This window comes from Chiloscyllium plagiosum, chromosome 28 (genome assembly GCF_004010195.1).
Source record: "Chiloscyllium plagiosum isolate BGI_BamShark_2017 chromosome 28, ASM401019v2, whole genome shotgun sequence".
Classification (NCBI taxonomy): Eukaryota; Metazoa; Chordata; class Chondrichthyes; order Orectolobiformes; family Hemiscylliidae; genus Chiloscyllium; species Chiloscyllium plagiosum.
This window is the reverse complement of record NC_057737.1, coordinates 45,929,586-45,951,040: the sequence shown is the minus strand read 5'-3', so window position 1 is coordinate 45,951,040 and position 21,455 is coordinate 45,929,586. Positions and strand designations below refer to the sequence as shown.

The following is a 21,455-nucleotide window of genomic DNA, read 5'->3' as shown; positions in this document are numbered from 1 at the left end:
AGGTGAGGGTGATAGGCCGGAGAGGGGGTGGGGGCGGAGAGGTCGGGAAGAAGATTGCAGGTCAAGAAGGCAGTGCTGAGTTCAAGGGTTGGGACTGAGATAAGGTGGGGGGAGGGGAAATGAGGAAGCTGGAGAAATCTGCATTCATCCCTTGTGGTTGGAGGGTTCCTAGGCGGAAGATGAGGCGCTCTTCCTCCAGGCGTCGCATTGCCATGGTCTGGCGATGGAGGTGGCCAAGGACCTGCATGTCCTTGGCGGAGTGGGAGGGGGAGTTAAAGTGTTCAGCCACGGGATGGTTAGGTTGGTTGGTGCGGGTGTCCCAGAGGTGTTCTCTGAAACGTTCTTTGAAACTGATCTCCAGCATCTGCAGTCCTCACTTTCTCCAATGTTTTAAGATGTCAAAGCAGAGTCATCAAGGAAGCTTATTTTAGTGTCATGATTCTTATATTTTCATTATGGTCTCGTTTTGCTTCAATTACAACAGTCTAAGAATAGACTGAAATTTCAAAAAGGGTATGAAGCAGAGGAACATGGAAGCTTGTGTATCCAAAGCTATGAAGGTAGCAGGGCAACTCGAGAAAGTGGTTACAAAGGTATGCAAGTTCCCAGACTTTATGCAGACATGGATTAAACTAGCCAGGAAGTTCTAATGAACACTTACAAAACACTGGTTCAGACTCAATTATGAAGGCTTTCTACAGAAGGCAGAAAAGGAATGGTCCTAGGGATGTCAGACTTCAGCTATGAGGATGGATTGGTAAAAGCTGAGGTTGCTCTCCTTAGCACAGTCAGAATTAAAAGGCAATTTGATAGAGTTCTTCCTGACACATGGATTCATGACAGAGTAGGTAGAGAGATGAGTTCGAGATGCCGGGGTTGGACCGGGGTGTAAAAAGTTAAAAATCACGCAACACCAGGTTGTAGTACAACAGGTTTATTTGGAAGCACTAGCTTTCAGAGCGCTGTTCCTTCATCAGGCATGACGAGTTAAAGTGGCTTCTTTCTTCAGTGTAAGAATCTAATATCCTTTAAATCAACAACCTTCTTGGTTTATAACCACCTGATGAATAAGCAGTACTTTGAAAGCTAATGCTTCCAAATAAACCTGTTGGACTATAACCTGGAGGTGTGATTTTTAACTAGGTAGAGAGAAACTGCTCCAGTTAGCAGAAATGTCAAGAACTAAAAGAGGTAAGAAGCATTTTTTAAAAAAAATACAGTAAGTGGTTAGATTCTGGTATATAGTAGCTCAGAGTTTAGTGGTAGCAGATTTAATTGCAGCTTTTAAAAGGGAATTGACAAAGCACATGAAAGGAGTACAAATGTTGGGATATGGAGAAAATGTGGAGAAGTAGTAGTCGTCAAGATGCTCTTCAAAGGGAATGGTCTCTTGCGGTGCATAACCAATCTACGATTGATGCTTAGATCCTTGAGCCTGTTCTGTCACTCAATTAGAAAACTAACCTATAGCACGTAATTTACCTGCACTGATGTCACATACCTGAATTGTTTTCAGTTACAAATATCGATTGATGTCAGCTTTGAAACTTTCAAGTGATCTTGAATATCCTTTGAAGGCAATTGTTCCAGATTTTTGTAGCCCTTTGGGCAAAGTACACTCTACCATTCCTAGCTCTAATTTTAAACTAAGGCCTCTAATGCTCTGGATTCCTCCATGAGGGGGGATAATCTTTCTTCAACTACCATAACAATATCTTTACTATTCTTAAAAATGCATTACAGTGACTTTAAAGAACAAGGAAGATAGGAAGATGCAAAGCATTGATCCTCTGCACTTACCACCTTGTTTCTGATAAAAATTCCGAAGTAAATCATACAAAGCCTATATTTACTCAACAGCAAATAGAAAATACAAATAAACAACACTGACAATTTGTTAATAAATAGCATGTCATCCGATGGGACCCCTCAAGATAAGTAACCACGCCTGCAATGAAAACGTCCCAAATGCTTTAAATTAGAAATCACGTTTTTGGTTGCTTAATCATTGTGGGATATGGTTTAAGTTCAAAAGGTCAAGTTTAGTTGCTTACCTGGTCAATTCCTTCTGGCAGGCTAATACTTCCTGTAAAAAGAGAATGCAGAAGATCTGGAAGATATGAGGTTGCCCAAGTGATTGTAGGCATTCAGTGACTGCATGCAGAACATCAGTGATGCTCTTGGCCTGTGCCTTCCTCATAGACAAAACCTGTAAGACACTGCAAAGGATTTCTATTGTTATGACTGAAGCTGCTTTTTGTCAGTACAAAGTGCTTCACTGTTCTCACTCAGCATAGATCACTGTACACCTAATACCAGGACAGAATGCTTGCTGCATTGCCATCCTCATGTAGTGTGAACACACATAAATATTGGTAAAGTTGAACACAAAAGAATGTAAATATGGTGTACAGCACAACACTTTCTTACAACTGTAACAAATCATTGGATCAAATATGATGTAGTGCACCATCTCGTTCCAAGGCAGTGTCTGCCCCACTCATTGCTGAATAGCTTGTGATCCTCTCAAATCACACTCCTTCCTGACAGCACAATGGGTATTTGACCTCTGTTTGGTACATCACCATGAGGTTCTTCCTCAGTGTGGTTGAGTGACAGCATGCATCACGTGAAACCCATATCTTCAACATTCCATTTGTACATTAAAAGTCTCAAAAATAAAAGACCTCAAAGATCTGCTGGCACATCAAAACCTCATGGTGACCAAGAGAGCAGTGATCAATGGGCTCCTAGCCAGACCTTCAATTTTTGTCACATTGGAATTCAGTGGGACTCAAGTTACAAGTTCAATCACTTCTCTAGTTGGATAGCTTTTACAAAGAGCCAGTACAGGCATGACGAGTTAAAGTGGTTTCTTTCTTCAGTGTAAGAATCTAATATCCTCTAAATCAACAAACCTCTTAGTCCAGTTTCAGCTTATTCTCAACAGTTAGCTGGCTTTGTTTATCACATTGAACTGCTCATGAATGCAAGTTACTATTGGCCAACAGCATTCAAGTTTGTGGTCAAATTAACATTTGCAAATCAGAGGAGTTTGTATTGAGCCTCAAACATAATCTCTTATCCTTAGTATCTAATTTATATCTGGAAGTGGGCACAGTCATAAAAACACAGGCAGCTCTCCCCAGCAGTTTGATCTTATGACCAAAGCTACCATGAAACTGCTAATTATCTCCCTTTCTTCCATCTGTCTTCTCCCCCTCCAGCCCCTGTAATGACTGCTTCTGAAAGACCACCTGAGTACAATCTCTGAAAGCAGCATTATTATACTGCACCTGTGGGTTGCTAAATTAAGTTTAGATTAAAAGAAAAAAAACATCAGTTTCAGTTTATATTTCCTTCTATTTTCCCGCTTAACCACTAAATTACCTACTGACATTCTCTTTGAAATGCAAATGAGCCTTACTTTGTGTTATTCACCCGCTCTCTCCCTGTAAACCTGCACAATCTTCCTTTTCAAAAAACAGTTTAACTTCGTTTAGAGTCATAGAGCTGTACAGCACGGAAACAGTGCTTCAGTCCAACTCGCCTGTGCCAACCAGGTATTCTTCAGTAGTCTGGTCCCATCTGCCAGCAATTGGCCCATATCATATTCATGTACCCATCCAGATGCCTTTTAAATGCTGTATTTGTACCAGTCTTCACCACCTCCTCTAGCAGATCATTCCATACACGCACTGCCCTCTGCGTGTGCTTTTTGAGTGCCTGGACTGAACCTGCCTCCACCACACTCTCAGGCAGTACACAGCAAACCATAACAACTCACTGCATGAGCAAGTTTTCACTCATTTATTTTACTTCTTTATCCAATTACTTTAAACCATTCTGGATTCTTTCGGGAGTGCAATTAATCTATGCAGACCCTTCATTACAGTAAGTACCATTTTCAGATTTACTCTCAATTTTCTCTTCTCCAAGGAGAGCAGTTCTAAACCTCTCCAATCTATCTTCATAGAAGGTCCTTTGGTTGAACATATAAAGACTTATCCCGCTTACCTTTCAGAAGAAATGTTGGAATCTTTCATGAAATCTAAAATGTTCTTCAAAATTGGATATTTGTCTTGGATGAGGACCATTTTAAATTCCTCCATGGACCTGAGTGAAAGTAGCCGAAGTCGACCTTTACCAAAAGCAGGCTTGGCTTTTGAGCTGAATGGGGAAGGAAGATCAACATAAGGAGAAACAAAGTTCTCACTGGGCGTTGTGCTCACTGAAGAAGCGGGACTCTCATTTTGGGGTGGAACAGCATTATCAAGATCATCCCTTGGAGCTGTGGTATCCGGGATTACTTGTTGGGGCTTTTCTGCCGCTGTGCTCTGTGACGATGCACTAAGATCCTGGGACACTGTGGACTCGGAAGTAACTTGCTGTGCTGGTGAATCGGTGGCCCTGGCCAAAACCTCGTTCTGTTCTTGCAAAATATCAATCCTCTTAAAATCAGATGAAGATACAGCGATTTTTGTTGGGAAAGGTGAAAACTTTAGTAGCAAAAAGCTCTTTTCAATCCAATTTTCATCTACAAGTGTAAGTTAAAAAAATGTTATTTGCATCTTTAAATTTACAGCAATAATTAAAATAAAAACAGATTTTATAAAAATGCAGTTCTTTGAAGTCGAGTACAAACTAACAAAAATTTTACACCATATCAAAAATCCATTTCTGAATATCATCCTCATGCACAGACAAAAGACCACACATTCCACAAACAAATCTATTTTATTAAAACACTTATTTAATATTTTATTAAACAACATGTTTAATTTTACTCAAAAAAAGACCTCAGCAAGCACAAAACTAAATGACGCACAGGAACACAACTTGACTTCACAACCAATCTGGAACGTTATACCACAAAGGGTTACATTTGATGTGACATCTTGCACTGATCCAAGATTACTGTAAGGCTAGTGTATTTAAAAATCCTCACGATTAGAAATGACTAAGAATGGTCCCTGCTTAGCTGTGAAGTAAAGGGATGGTGAAAACGAAGAGAAAGGAAACAACAAAAATTATGAAGTACACTTCAAAAATTATTTCTCGCTTTTACCATATCAGAGCAATAACAAGATTAAAAACTGCTCATTGTGCATGATTTGACCATTACTCCTTTGGATACCTATGGATATTAAAGAATTGAACACCAACTAGCCACCAAGTGACATTATCAACTATCACTTGTGTCCATACATGGACAAAGAAGGACACCAATTCGACTGGGACAACATATCTATCTTTGGACAAGCCAAACAGAGACACACATCGGAATTCCTGGAAGCTTAGCACTCAACCCGGAACTCCATTAACAAACATGTAGAGTTAGAGCCCACATACTAACCACTAATAAACAAAACTGGAAACGATATGACCCACCTCAGCACACCAGGATAGATAAATAGAAAGCGGGATAGAACACCAACGCTTCACCAGAGGCTCACTGATGATGTTAACTAGTGTGACGATGAAAGATCTGCAAACAAGCTTACCAGCTCAGCGAGCAAGTCAACAACCACATTTACGATCCGAGCAACAAATTTTCTGAAGAACTTCAAACGTTATTTCTTATATTGCAAATATTTGCAACACAGGCAAATCTGCAATGTGGCAAGCTATCCCAGCATTTAAATTGTTGATAAATAGTGTTAATGGATGAGGACTCAACAGAGATCCATGCAGAACACTATTAGTCACATCCTGTCAAAAAGAGATCCTGCTCAATATCCTGACACACAGTCTCCTGCCACCCAGTCAATTTCATAACCATATCAGAACTCTAATTTTAATTTCATGAGCTTCAAACCTAGCTATCAAACTGTTACAGACATGGATAACATTACAGATATTTCCCCTATTTTCACTAGGTTAATAACTTCTTTAAAAACTGAAAGTTTCATCAGACATAACCTTTTCTTTAAAAATAGACACTGGATCTGATTAGCTAGAAAGAACAAAGAAAATCTACAGCCCAGGAACAGGCCCTTCCGCCCTCCAAGCCTGAGCCGATCCAAATCCACTGTCTAAACCTGTCGCCCAATTCCGAAGCACCTGTATCCCTCTGCTCCCCACCTACTCATGCATCTGTCCAGACGCACCTTAAATGAATCTACTGTGCCTGCCTCTACTACCTTTGCTGGTAATGCATTCCAGGCACCTACCACCCTCTGTGTAAAGTACTTGTCACGTGTATCCACCCTTAAACTTTTCATCTCTCACCGTGAACGCATGAGCTCTCGTTATTGAATCACTCACCCTGGGAAAAAGCTTATCTCTATCCACCCTGTCTATACCCTTCATGATTTTGTCGACCTCAATATGGCCCCACCTCAATCTCCTGTTTTCTAATGAAACCTAACCTACTCAGCCTCTCTTCATAGCTAGAACCTGCCATACCAGGCAACATCCTCATAAATCTCTGCTCCCTCTCCAAAGGGTCCACATCCTTTTGGTAATGACCAGAACCGTACACAGTATTCTAAATGCAGCCGAACCAATGTCTTGTACAATTTTAACATGACCTGCTCTTATACTCAACACCCCGTCCGATGAAGGCAAACATACCATATGCCTTCTTGACCACTCTAGCCACCTGTGCAGCCACCTTCAGGGTACAAAAGGCTCTTTCATTTACAATATAGTTGATTTGAAAATTAAACTTCCAAAACACATCACCTTACATTTGCCTGGATTGAACTCCATCTGCCAACTGTCTGCCCAACTCTCAGGTTTATCTATGCTTTCTGTCAGTCTGGTTATCAGTCCCCTATACTTTCTGCGAGTCCACCAATCTTAGTGTCATCTGCAAACTTACTGATCATACCAACAGTGTCCTCTTCTAGATCATTGATGTATATCACAAACAACAGTGGCCCCAGCACTGATCCCTGTGGAACACCACTGGTCACCTTTCTCCATTTCGAGAACCTCCCTTCAACTACTACTCTCTGTCTTGTGTTGCTCAGCCAGTTCTTTATCCACCTAGCTAGAACACCCTGCACACCATGTGACTTCACTTTCTCCATTAGCCTACCATGGGGAACCTTATCAAACGCCTTACTAAAGTCCATGTATATGACATCAACAACCGTTCCTTCATCTATCAACTTGGTCACTTCCTCGAAGAACTCTTACATTGGTACGGCACGATCGCCTCCGCACAAAACCATGTTACCTATTACTGATAAAATATATTTATATTTTGAAAAGAATGGGCTTATCACCCAGTACCTTACTGCGGGATAAAAGCTTCAAGATTTTGTGGTAGGGTAATTGTTAGCATATATAATTAAAGATGGGATAACTTAATTCCTTGAAATTTTTTCAGTTAATTAGGGACAGCAGCATGTATAACAAACCTCACTGAATGTTTTGAAGAGGTGACTAAGGCAGTGGACAGGGGAATGTCTACGGCTGTTGTTATATGGACACCCCAAAGGCATTTGACGAAGCCTCACATAACAGGCTACAGCAAAAGCCGAGCACTGGTCAGATCAAAAATAACCAGGGGTCATTCAGGTGCTGGATGCAGCACAGAGCAGAATTAGAAGGCAGCTTCATTGTGTCAGATGTTAGATCAAGAGGTTTGATTACTTCCTGACACAAACCAAATGGGAGAATGTGGGCATCGATCCCACTACCTCTCGCATGCTAAGTGAGCGAGCCACCATTTGAACTAATTCCCCGACGGCACAGCAGCATCACAGCGCCAGGACCTGGGTTCGATTCCAGCCTCAGGTGACTGGCTGTGTGGAGTTTGCACATTCTCACCGCGCCTGCGTGGGTTTCCTCCCACAGTCCTAAGATGTGCAGGTCAGGTGAATTTGTCATACTAAATTGCCCCTAGTGTTAGGTGCATTAGTCAGAGGGAAATGGGTCTGGGTGGGTTACTCTTCAGAGGGTCAGTGTGGACGTGTTGGGCCAAAGGGCCTGTTTCCACACTGTAGGGAATCTAATCTATCTAAAAGTCCACAGAATTGAGGGCAGTTTACTGACATTGCTCGGAAATTGCTGAGTGACAGGTGACACAAAGTAGGGGTAATGAGTAGAAACTTAAAGCAGCAGGATGTGACTAGTGGTATCCCTCAAGGATGTGTGTTACATACTCAATTATTCAGAATTATTCACATTATCCAAATTTGCTGATGACACAAATTTAGGCTGCACACACAAAGTGAATGGGCAAAACTGTGGCAGTGTTCAGTGCAAGCAGCATGAGGCTATCCGTAATGGATTTAAAAAGGATAGATCAGGGTATTTTCTAGATGCTATGAAATTAAATACAATGGATGTTCAAAGGGACTTGGTGTTCAGGTGTTTCGGTCTTTAAAGTGTCATGAACAGGCACAGAAATACTCAAAAAGGCTAATGGAAGGCTGGCCAAGGTTTATATCTCAAGGTCTGGAATACAAGGATGCAGAAATTATACTGCAGTTCTACAAAACCTTGGTTAGACCCCACTTGGAGTACTGAGAGCAGATCTGGGCACATTTCAGGAAAGATACATTGGCCATCGATGGAGTACAATACAGGTTTACAAGAATGATACTTGGTCTTCAGGGGTTAGGTTGGAGAAGAGAATATACGAATTAGCTGGTTTTTCTCTAGAGTTTAGAAGATTTACCGGTAATCTGATTGAAGTCTTCAAAATATTTACAAGAAAAAACAAGGTAAATAAAAATAACCTATTTCCACTTGTTGGAGATTCTAGAACCAGGGGCAGAGTCTGAGATTAGGGCCAGTCCATTGCAGAGAGATGTTCAGAAGCAGCTCTACACAAAGGATGACAAGATGTATGGAACTCACTTCCACAAACACCAGTGGATGCTGAATCAGTTGTTAATTTTATATCTGAGATAGATTTGTTTAGTTAAACAACGGTATTAAGGGATATAGGCCAAAGAGTCAGCCCATAGATCAGCCATGAGCTCAGTAAATGGTGGAACAGACCCCAAGGCTGAATGGCCTACTAGTGTTCCTATGTTCAACTGCAGACTCCAGCAATTTCATGATAATAGAGGTCAGGATACCAGATCTATAATCCTCTCGTTTCCTTCTCTCAACTTCCTTAGATAGTGGAGCGCACAATTTTTATCCCAAAGTTACACGAGAGAGGGTTAGAAGATTATATTTACAGCATCTGTAATATTTCTTTGCTTTCTTTAAAACCCTGTGAAAGAATAAACCCCTGGTTGTGGGGTGCTGTTGCTTGTCAGTGCATTACTTTCTACATTACTGTTATTTTGCTTGTATCGATCTGAGCGAGTCACTGTCTTTGATTCAATATCGGTTTTGTGGGAAGGTTGAATACTTCATCTACTGGCTATACTAATGCAGAGTGATTATTTGGCATATTCACCATGTCCTTATTTTCATGTACAATGTCACCCTTCATTATATATTTTACAAGATGCAGCCCTGACTCTATCACAAGGATATTAGCCCATGATGTTCAACAGCAGGTCTCTTTATCCAGACCCTGAAGTCAATGCAGTTATAGAACCATCTAGTCGCTTGAATTATCACAGTAGAGTTCATTTGTTTAAGCCAATGGATAGATTTACTCACTGATACTGTCTGGATTCATCTTGCTGTCGTCTTGTACCTCTTTATCGCTCAGCATCATAAGATATTTCTGTTTACGTTCCATCTTGATAGAGAGAGGTGGGGACCAAGGAAAGAAAAATTAATCCACGCAAGATCATACAGTCAGAATAATCGAGTCACCACGCTTGACTGGTGTTTGCTCTAACTCACTTGGGTTAATATTGTTTATATGGCTAAGGGTCAAACTTTGTTTGCTAACTCTTCAGTATTTTATTGCATTAAGGGTGGTATATAGATGCACCCAAGAACTAAGTTATCCAGTTACTTTCAGAAAATAATATACATGTCAGCCCAGCAATGAAGTTTACAAGTCACTCAGTAATATTGCCTTGAAACAACTAGTTTTAGCCTTCAGATCTATTCATCTTTCTTATTGAAGAAACTTTTAAACTTGGAAAGCTCTCCCAATCAGTGGCGGTCAAATCTTCAACATAATCATCAAGCAGCACTTTATGTAATCAGTCTGCTCCTTGTTAATGTTCAGTTCTGGGTTTCACGAGAAGCACTCAGCTCCTGACCTTGGTACAGTCTGAGTGGCAGGTACCATTCATGGTGCATAAGTGTCAAACAATGAGCATTTCAAACACCAAGTACTGCAAAGACATGCCCTTGGCATTCAACAGCATCCTGCTTCTCAATTCATCTATTAAAATGAGGTACTTAACTTCCATTCCTGATCATCATATATGTTTCTCTTAAACTCAAGACAAATAACTAACAACAACATCAGATTTCAATGTCTACTGCAATGAAACTGTCAGCCCTGTAACAAGAAACCAAAATTATATTGTGCAGTTATTTGGTAGTATACAATTTGAGTATTACTGGGAAGAAGCTTTTCATCTTGGGCTCGTTAGGATCATGTGCAAGAAATATCAAAGGGAAAACAACATTTACATCATGTGAGAGGAAAATGCCAATTGGTTAGCTAGTGGATTCTGATTGGTGGGGGCATTGCAGGAGAATCAGCCAATAAATGATGGCTGACAGTTAAATGGCAAGCTTTGTTTAAATTTTAAAACATGGCAGATTGGTGAAGGTATTACCCCTGAGGAACGAACCAGAAAATGGCTGTCACCTATTTTACCACGTTAAAAAAGGTTTAATAGTGTACATTTCCATTCTGTTTGCAAAGAACAGGACATAATGTGTTAATACATGAAGCTTCCTGCGCTTAAAAATACACCATGCTTACTGGATAGGTCATCAGATTAATTCTTCTCACTCAGGATTATGAAACAAATGTTGTCCAATTGCAGAATCATTTCTAATATTAGACACTGTGTACATGCATTGCAGTTATTTCAACACAACAGAATACTGACAGACATTCTATGCTTCATTCTCAGGCCAATGCCTGAACCAGAATCAACCTGGCTTGCTTAGAAAATTAAACAAAATTTATAGTTGACTGTCAGACATAATTGAAAAAATGTAGTGCTGGAAAGACACAGCAGGCCAGGCAGCATCCGAGGAGCAGGAGAATTGACGTTTCGGGCATAAGCCCTTCTTCAGACATAATTAACTGGTGCATATTTCATGGTAGCATCTCTACCAATCAGAAAGCTCCTCTCTCACAATATGAAAGTTGTTTTCCCTTGGGTATTTCCTGTGAATGTCCTGATAATTGCAAGTTGAAAACCTTTGTGACTTTCTTCAACAATACTCAAGTACAGTTTCTGTTTTTTTTCCTTGATACATTAATGTAACTAAATGCATTGCGGGGTAACTAACAGTCACTTATCTACAGTGTGGCAATATTATTTCTCAATCTTTTGAAACAGTGCCCATACAGGTCTGTTGCAAAATATCCATGAGAAATGGCATAGAAGATGCCTTATTTAACAGAAAATCCCTGTTAACCAATGTGACATTTCAAAATGTATAAGCTCCCATAATGGGCAGGGGTCTGAAGTGCTGGATACCTATCCACATTGTACTTACACCATCTGTTCCTTTCCTCTCTCTAAATTTCCTAGGTTTCACAGAAAAAGATTTCTTACAAAGACCTTTAATGAGTACCAAAGAGAAGCCTTTAAGATTGTTCTCTTGTCCACTGCCCAATTATTCTGCAATTATTTCACTTCTCTAAATTTAGCACAGAAACACAATTATGTGGAACACAGAGCGGAGAACCCTTTCGGTCCTATTGCTCTATGCAAGTGCATATGTCCTGCACAAACCTTTTCATCCTCTTCTGTCTAACCCTACCCAGCAACCATTCCATTGATTTCTACCTTGTGCATGTACCTTCTCTTTAAAATCATCCATGTTATTCATCTCAATCGCTGCTTGTGTTTGAGAAATTCCCATCTTAACCACTTCCTGGGTCAAGTTTAATCTCACCACTTGACTTATAATGATCACTATGTATATAAGGGAATTATTGTGTTTCCTTAAAGTAGGAGTATCTTCACTATTAATCTCCTCAATTTTTAAGATCTTCGGGGCAGCACAGTGGCTCTGTGGTTAGCACTGCTGCCTCACAGTACCAGGGTCCCAGGTTTGATTCCAGCCTTGTGTGACTGTCTGGGTGGAGTTTGCACATTCGCCCCATGTCTGCATGGGATTCCTCCAGGTGCTCCGGTTTCCTCACACAGTCCAAAGATGTGCAGGTCAGGTGAATTGGCCATGTTAATTTGTCCGATAGTATTAGGTCAATTAGTCAGAAGGAAATGGGCCTGGATGGGTTACTCTTCGGAAGGTCGGTGTGAACTGGTTGGGCTGAAGGGCCTGTTTCCACACTGTAGGGAATTTAATCTAATCTAAAAAAAGAATTTAATCTTAATCAGTTCACCCTTTAACCTCAGCCCTTCTACTTCTCCTTTCTGTTCTAATCCCAATCTGTTTATCCTTTCCCAACAGTTATGACCTTGGCAAGTTGATAGTACTTGTGCACCTCTCCAATGCTGCTGTGTTATGTTGGTAAAATGGAGGCCAGCACTCAAGTGTGGTTAAACCAATGCTCAAAGCAAGTTCAAAACAACTTACCTGCTTTTCAATTTTACTCCTACAGCAATGAAGCCCAGTGCTTTTTTTGTATTTATGATCTTGTTGACGTCCTTTGTGTTTTTACTAATTAATAAATGCTTATGGTCTTTGCAAATGCTGATCGCTTTGTCCATTTTCCAACCAGTATGTAATCTCTCTATTTCTCCAACCAAAGTTTACCATCTCACCCTTGAGTAGACAGAAATTAATTTGCCACCTACATGGCCAATCTGCAAAATCATTAATATCCTAGAGTTTATCACAGTTTTCCTCAGTGCCAATGGTAGCCCTTTTTTTTTCTCTGATTCCGGGTCCTGATCCATTCAGAACATTACTTCCCACCTTTCACAAGTCTGCATTGCAGCCTTTAATCTTGACTTTCATTTTACAGACAGTTCATACGGCTATTTAGATCACCTGACTTGGCTTATCAAGACTCTTTGAAAATAACCTCAGCTGTACTACTTGAAAAGGAAATAGGCATACATAAATTAGGTGAAGGAAAATGTCACTTGTTATGAAACTTACTATCCACGTCTTCATTCCTTCAGCTAATCCATACACTTCAGCCATCTCTTCAGTGAAACCTGTAGTACCTCCACTTGTAACTACAGAAACAGGAAATGTGGATTAACAAAGTTAAGAGACAATGTCTATTGCTAATAACAGATTGCTTTCTGACTGAGCATACAGTTCATTGTAAGTAGCTAATCTACTGGTCCCTCAAGAACAGAATGCAATTTAAGCTTCTGGATTAAGTGCTCCAGTTTTGGCACACCAACAGCATCACCTATAGCTCAGAGTGGTTACAGCAGATCCCAGTACTCAGTTTTACCTTTCTATGTTAAGTCTCTTCCACCAGCCTAAATTGCAATATTATTAGACCAGCAGATTAAATTACAATTTGGTTAACAAGAACTGAAAGCTGAATAGGAATTATATAATGGATTTCCAGATTAGAATTTCAAACCAAGATTCACTAACAATCTTGAGTAAGACTGTTGGTCCTAAACTCTCCTAAAAGGGAAAAATCTTCTCAGCATTTACCCTGACAAGCTCCTTAAGAATCCTGTATGTTTGGATTAGATCACCTCTCATTCCTGTAAATTCAGAGTAGAGCTCTGAAATTCATGGACTTATTTTAGGATTGGAAGCTTGGTTTCTGGTAAACCCATATCCACATTTAATAGAAGCAGGCTACATTATATTACCAAACAGGAAATGTTCCTCAGCTGCAGCAGAATCAAACAGATCTGGGCTTCTCTCAATTACATGCAAAAATATCTAGGAGACATTTAATAGTAAAATAAGGTGCTCAAGCACTGTTGGATTAGATATCAAAATAATTCATCAACGTGTCAGGCTAAAAGAATCTTCGTTTGGAAGGCATTGATCAACTCGATAAAAACCCTGGAACTCTCTCCCAATCTAACATTGCAGATGTATCCACACATGGACTGCAGGGACAGTTAATAAAGTGCCATACCAGCAATGCTCATCTGCCAAAAAAAATGAGATTTGTCAAAAGGTAGATACCAGTAAGGAATGGATTGATTGTTCTTCACCATGTCTCCGGTGTCACATGGCAAGCAAAGGCTGAGGGTTTCCAAGTGTGTGTAAAAATTGGGATGAGATGCCACACCAGGCCCACCACTTGATCACAGAATATTTTCAATCCTCCAGTTTGACAGTCAACAGAGAAGGGCAGGAGAAAGACAGCAGTTTTTTTTTTAAATCAGAGTCCTACTTGTACAAGTTCAGTGATTAGGAATAAGAGAAGTACAGCAATCAAGAGACTGCATAAAACAGCAATTTAAAATTAAAATAAAACTGTATAAAAATTTATATTCCCCATTGGATTGCTCCCAATGGGGAGGCAAAGGTCAAGTGGTATTATTGCTGGACTGATAATCCATAGACACAGGTAATGTTGTAGGGACATAGGTTGAAATCCCACCAAGGCAGATGGTGGAATATGAATCCAATAAAAATTTTGAATTAAGAGTCTAATGATGACCACAAATCCATTGTAGATTATCAGGAAAGAAACTCATCTGATTCACTAATGCCTCGAGGGAAGGAAAATGCCATCCTTACCTGGTCTGGCCTACATGTGACTCTAGACCCACAGCAACTGGGGATGGGCAATAAATGTTGGCTTACATAGCGATGCCCATATCATGAGAGTGAATTCTTAAAAATAAGCATTATTCAACTTCCTTTTATGAAGCAGGGTAAAAAATGGAATGCAGAAAATATTCCACGAGAGGTTGGCTTCTTTTTATACATTTATAAATAAAAATTAGGGTGGGATTTTTCTTCTCAAGTGGAAATTCATTGCACCTTTCACAACATATGGAAGGCTGGCAGAAAATTGTTCCAATGCAAATCAAACTCATTACCCACAGCAAAGCAGGCACAAACCTGCGTCACTATTAATAGCAAATTCATCTTGTTTTCCTGGAACACTTTTGTGCTTCTTTTCTCAAAAACAGAGGGAAAGAATTTAAAATGGTCAAGCTCTTTTCACTCTGCTAGCTTTATAAGGTATGTTAACTACACCCTACACTTTGGGAGAAGAGCTTCCATCGTGCATTCATCTTACAGACTGCTGCTTGGGATCCATTAGGATGAGGGATAACACAACCCTGTGTGTTTAATGTAACAGCAAATCAAATTAAATTCACTGCCTTTCCCTATCCTCTTGACCCTGGATTCTTCTGCCAATCTGTATATTTTCCTGTTTGAAGTATCTCTGGACCCATTCTCTAATAATCCAAGTATGGATAAATAATAAATGATCTAGAAAAGCAAGCATCAATCTGTCTTGCCTTAATTTCATGTTAAAAAAACGGAACCGATCAACAATAACCTTATTTTTCTCTCCACCGTCAATCTTTGCACATTCCAAAGCACTTACTAAAACTAAAGCACTGGAATCTATGAAAAAAGGGAAATCATGTTTAACAATTTTTCTGAGGAGTTTATCTAGTCAGATAGATGTATGGGAACCAATGACTATATAACGTATGCATTTTCAAAAAGCATTTAATAACGTGCCACATAAAAGGTTATCATAGAAAATAAGAGTTCATGAGACTGAGCTAATTTTTAATTTGCATGGATAGAGAACTGGTTAACAGGCAGAAAGCAGAGAGCAGGGATAAGTGAGTCATTTCCAAGTTGGCAGGCTGTAGCACATGAGGTGCTGCAAGAATCAGTGCTCAGGCCTCAGATATTTACAATTTATGACAATGACTAAGATGGAGATGCCAAGAACAAATATTCAAGCGTGTGGATGCAATGTGGTGGCAATGTACAGAGGCAAAAAAGGATATGAACCAGTTAAGTGGAGAATGAGGAAGAAGTGGAAGATAATGAGAGGAAATTTGTGGCTGGTGGTCAGAAAAAAAAAAACTCGTTTTAAAGGCTGAAAGCTTCTGCATTGCTGGAGGTGGTTTTGGTCTGAAGAAACAAAATTAGCGTGCAGATGCTTCAAACTATTCGAAAGGTAAACGGCCTTTATTGCAAGGGGATGAGTTGATGTGCAAGGAAATATTGCAGCCATTGTTCAGGTGATAATGTACCTGGATTATTTTTGAAAGTGCAATTTTGAAAGGTCATGCTTGCACTGCAGGTAGGGCAGTGAGGCAGGTTGATTCCTGAAATCAACTAGGAGAAAGTGAGGACTGCAGATGTTGGAGACCAGAGTTGAAAAATGTGGTGCTGGAAAAACACAGCAGGCCAGGCAGCATCCGAGGAGCAGGAGAATCGACTTTGCGGGCATAAGCCCTTCTTATTCCTGAAGAAGGGCTTATGCCCAAAACGTCAATTCTCCTGCTCCTCGGATGCTGCCTGGCCTGCTGTGTTTTTCCAGCACATTTTTCAACTCTGATTCCTGAGATCAAAGGTTTGACAGACAGTTGATTGAGTTATATTCTCTGGTATTTAGAAGAAGGAGAGGTGATCTCACTGAAACACACAAGTTTCTCAAGTAGCCTATAATGGAAACCCTGGAAGGCTCTGTTCCTGCCTACAGAGTCTAGAAAGAGGGGTAATAGTCTCAAATTGAGAGGACAAGGAACCTCTTCAGTCAAAGCTTTGAGGGCTGCAGGTGTTCAGTTGTTCAAGGCTGGGACAGATTTCTGCAGAAGTTAGGGGCTTTAAGAAGATCAGACAGAGTGGAATTTGAAAATCAGCCACAAACAGCTCCAAAGAGCAGTCTTTTGACTTGAAAGGTTAACTGTTTCTTTGTTCATCGGTGCTGCCAGTAAGTTTACTCAGCATTTTCTGTTTTTTTTAATAAATGACCAATTAATCCGTTTTGATAAATATTGGTTATAATTGCTCTTTGTTTAGTAACTCCCTAATGTCCAACATTGCAGTGTTCCTTCAGTAGGACACTAGAGAATCAGGCGGATTAAATGCTCAGGTTTCTGACACGTGACTTACTACCCAGTCCCCAGACTGACAGAAGGAGGTCACTGAGCCACAGACAAAAGGGACAAGTCTCAGGTTAAAAACACCAGTGCTTTACTTTCTGACTTAGAATCAAAAATTCTATGAAAATTGATTAAATTATCTGAGATGGACCAAGGGATGAACTAAAATGCTATATGATTGAACAATTGTAAGTGAAATTTGATGCAGAAAAAATGTCAACTACTGTACATACAAAGAGCAAATAAGGCTCTGCAAATACTTCAATGACATTAAAATAGCTCATGATGCAGTTGGTGAGACCTGGAAGCCATTGTAACTCAATACAGCCAATAATGCAAAGCAGCAATGAGAAAGCAGCATTCAAATAACAGGCAGTCTGAGCACTGGTCAGATCAAAAATAACCAGTGGTCATTTCAGGTGCTGGATGCAGCACAGAGCAGAATCAGAAGGCAGCTTCATTGTGTCAGAAGTTAGATCAAGAAGTTCAATTACTTCCTGACACAAACCAAATGGGTCAGGGTTTGCCAAGAACTATACGCTGGCTCCCAGGCACTTCGTGCAGTTTTACTGACACAAGATAAAATTGTGGTACATCCACAGCATTTCAGCAAGTGATCTACAAGAGCAGCAGCTGGATTCCTGTTGGACTCCATTTCTTCTTCAAACATACATCACAATTTGTTCAAATTTCTTTAGATGGCTGAGTAGTTCAAGAAGCCTATGAAAATTCGGTGACATTTAAACATTTCCAGGGATTCTTTTACAATGCAACACATGAACTCAAAATTAAATACGTTAATTAATTTTGATAGATTTTTAACCAAAAAGTATAATTTACCATAAGTTCTCAGTGCACTGTGAAGATCAGGGCTGTGGTACACCATGGCTGCAAAGACTGAGTTCACAGCTTGATCAACTTTTGACCCAAGATCAAATCCACTAACTACTTCCGTCTTTGCCGAATGTTTCTTGCATAGGCTTATAAGTCTCTTAATTAGATCGGACTGAGAGTCAGAGGAATCCTCTTGAGAAGGATCCCAGAGAGCAACCTGAATCAGGAACTTATGAACATCGTTCTTGGCCTACAATACACAATACACAAAGTGCAAAAAAATGTTATTTCCTTTGGACACTGATTGCAGAAACACCACTTTCACTAGAAATTGGGGTGTGGAGGACTAAACAAAACTTACATCCTGCTTTAAGAAAAGTAAAACTTTAAGTTAGTAAAAACAATTGTATGATCTTCACCTGAAGAACTCTAAATCTGTTCCTTAAATACCTCCTCCACTTCCGTTCCAATTTCACCACAAACTGGATTCATTCATCACTAAGATAAAGACAATTCATTCAGCTAACTCAACTACAAGCCTCTAATCCATGCATAGGCCAAAAGATCTATCCTCAGTTTCCTGGCCCACAGGCCACATTCAGTGTAGATTGGGGACAATATTTCATCCTCACTAACACTCAACACTGGAGCCCCCCAGGGGTACGTACTCAGCTCCCTACTGTACTCGCTGTATACTCATGACTGAGTCGCCAAATGCCAGACTAATGCCATTTACGAGTTCGCTGATGACACCAAGTTGGTTGAATCACAGATGGTGACGAAACAGACTACAGACGGAAGGTGGAAGACCTGGAAAAATGATGCACTGAGAACAATCTAGCTCAAAGTTTGTGCGAAGATTTGCAGCTCGGGTGCTCGTTGTTGTGGTTCTGTTCGCCGAGCTGGAAGTTTTTGTTGCAAACGTTTCGTCCCCTGGCTAGGCGACATCATCAGTGCTTGGGAGCCTCCTGCGAAGCGCTTCTTTGATGTTTCCTCCGGTGTTTATAGTGGTCTGTCCCTGCCGCTTCCGGTTGTCAGTTTCAGCTGTCCGCTGTAGTGGTTGGTATATTGGGTCCAGGTCGATGTGTTTGTTGATGGAGTTTGTGGGTGAATGCCATGCCTCTAGGAATTCCCTGGCTTTCTCTGTCTGGCTTGCCCTATGATAGTAGTGTTGTCCCAGTCGAATTCGTGTTGCTTGTTGTCTGTGTGGGGCTACTAAGGATAGCTGGTCGTGTCGTTTCGTGGCTAGTTGATGTTCATGTATGTGGATTGTTAGCTGTCTTCCTGTGTGTCCTATATAGTGTTTAGTGCAGTCCTTGCATGGTAGTGTACAAAATACCATGCAAGGACTGCACTAATCACTATATAGGACACACAGGAAGACAGCTAACAATCCACATACATGAACATCAACTAGCCACGAAACGACACGACCAGCTATCCTTAGTAGCCACACACAGACAACAAGCAACACGAATTCGACTGGGACAACACTACTATCATAGGGCAAGCCAGACAGAGAACAGCCAGGGAATTCCTAGAGGCATGGCATTCATCCACAAACTCCATCAACAAACACATCGACCTGGACCCAATATACCAACCACTACAGCGGACAGCTGAAACTGACAACCGGAAGGGGCAGGGACAGACCACTATAAACACCGGAGGAAACATCAAAGAAGCGCTTCGCAGGAGGTTCCCAAGCACTGATGATGTCGTCTAGCCAGGGGACGAAACGTTTGCAACAAAAACTTCCAGCTCGGCAAACAGAACCACAACAACAATCTAGCTCTCAATGCTGGCAAAACCAAGAAACTCATTCTTGACTTTCAGCAGGATGTTACTCATGTCCCCCTACACATTAACAGCACAGAGGTGGAACGAGTGGAGAGTGTCAAGCTCCTGGGAGTGGTCATCAACAAGCTTTCTTGGACTCTTCATGTGGATGCACTGGTTACCAAGGCCCAAGAAAGTCTCTTCTTCCTCAGGCAGCTGAGAAAGTTTGGCATGAGGGCGAATACCCTTGCCAACTTTTATAGGTACACCATTGAGAGCATTCTGTCTGGATGTATCATCACAACTGGTATGGCAACTGTACCATTCAAGATTGGAGACGGTTACAGAGAGTGGTGAACTCGGCCCGGACAGTCACAAAGGCCAACCTCCCATCTATAGAATCCACCTACCAGGCCGCCAGCATTCTCAAAGATACATCCCATCCTGGCAATGCTTTTCTACAACCTCTATCATTGGGGAGAAGGTACAGAAGCCTGGACACATGCACCTGCCGGTTTTGTAACAGTTTCTACCCTACTGCTGTTGTTAGAATATTGAATGGACTCTCAAAATCTTAACATTCGCCTGTACCTGTGTTTTGGTTTTTGCCTCTGTTTACCTATTATTTACTTATCTATGCTATTTAACTCTGTGATCGGCCTGTATTGCTCGCAAGACAAGGTTTTTCACTGTTCCTGGATACACGTGACAATAAATTCAATTCAAATTCAAATTCAACAACTCCTCCCATGAGTCTAAGTCTGAACCCTCATCTCGGCCTATTTTCACTCTCAAATTCCCCACCCTCTCCAGACCCATTCAGCTGTAACTCAGTCCCATCACTGACCCACCCAACTTCCCTTCTTGGTTTTTGTGCTGGCCGCCAAAGCAAATAGTTCCCTCTCTTTGGTCAACTTATTAAAATCTGTTCCCCTGTTCAGAAAACACCTCAATCCTCAGATTCTCACTATCACCCAATTTTCAAGTTTCTTCAATATATGTTGTCTGACATTTATGCACATTTCTCTTGCAAATAAGCTTGATCTCTTCAAGGTAACTCACTCCTTTCAAAAAATTGAAATGCTTCTAACTGAAGTTATAAACGATATTCCCAATGATAATTGGGAATTATTTCTCCATCATTCTTTTCATAGACATTAACATTGTTAAATAAATCCTTAAATAAAGCTGCAAAAGGCGAAAAATAAACATCTCATCACAGGTATCATTAAGATTCTGATTGCATCTTTGTGATATACTATACTCTCTAATTTAGGGTATAGTGTATACTGATTAGCAGTTTAGTGCACGCAGTCTAAACCCCACCATAGCAAGTTAACAAATTGAGCTCAAAGGCTAATTTGCAGAATGCCTACATGTGACTGCTGTCCGACATTCAGAAGTTACTTCTTAACTTCCAAATTATTAGGCACAACCAATCCTGCTTTGCTAATGTTGAGACTGTGTCAGTTACAAAAATGTCAAAGTAAAAGACATAAGTTAACATTTTACTGAACTCTCACCCATTCTGATTTAGTCATGACAACAACTTTAGTTAGGACTTACGGCTTAGATTTCAGGTTAATATTTTCTGCTTCAGAAAGAAAAAACACAGTTTAATTCATCTTTACCATTTCTTGTGGTGATGTGCTGTCCAACGCTCCCTCTGGACACGTTCCGTGTCTCAGGATGGGTTTCCACAGATGAGACTCCACAACAGATGCAACTTTCTCTACAGGTAACTCAACTGCAGGAAGTAATCCTTTACAAAGAAACAGATGCAAGATGAAA

At 40.5% G+C, this 21,455-nt stretch overlaps 1 protein-coding gene across 3 annotated transcripts in view; it reads right to left on the bottom strand.

Annotated features, from left to right (window-relative positions):
• The window catches only part of zzef1 (zinc finger, ZZ-type with EF hand domain 1), a 259,977-nt gene that overhangs the window by 114,173 nt on the left and 124,349 nt on the right, over positions 1-21,455 (bottom strand). For all 3 annotated transcript variants that reach the window (XM_043718816.1, XM_043718818.1, XM_043718817.1), the window contains exons 25-30: positions 21,296-21,426; positions 17,892-18,135; positions 13,138-13,217; positions 9,580-9,661; positions 4,018-4,537; positions 2,055-2,219 (exon numbers count right to left, since the gene is read on the bottom strand). In XM_043718816.1, coding sequence (XP_043574751.1) covers positions 2,055-2,219; positions 4,018-4,537; positions 9,580-9,661; positions 13,138-13,217; positions 17,892-18,135; positions 21,296-21,426 — 1,222 coding nt within the window. The remainder of the gene's footprint in view (positions 1-2,054; positions 2,220-4,017; positions 4,538-9,579; positions 9,662-13,137; positions 13,218-17,891; positions 18,136-21,295; positions 21,427-21,455) is intronic.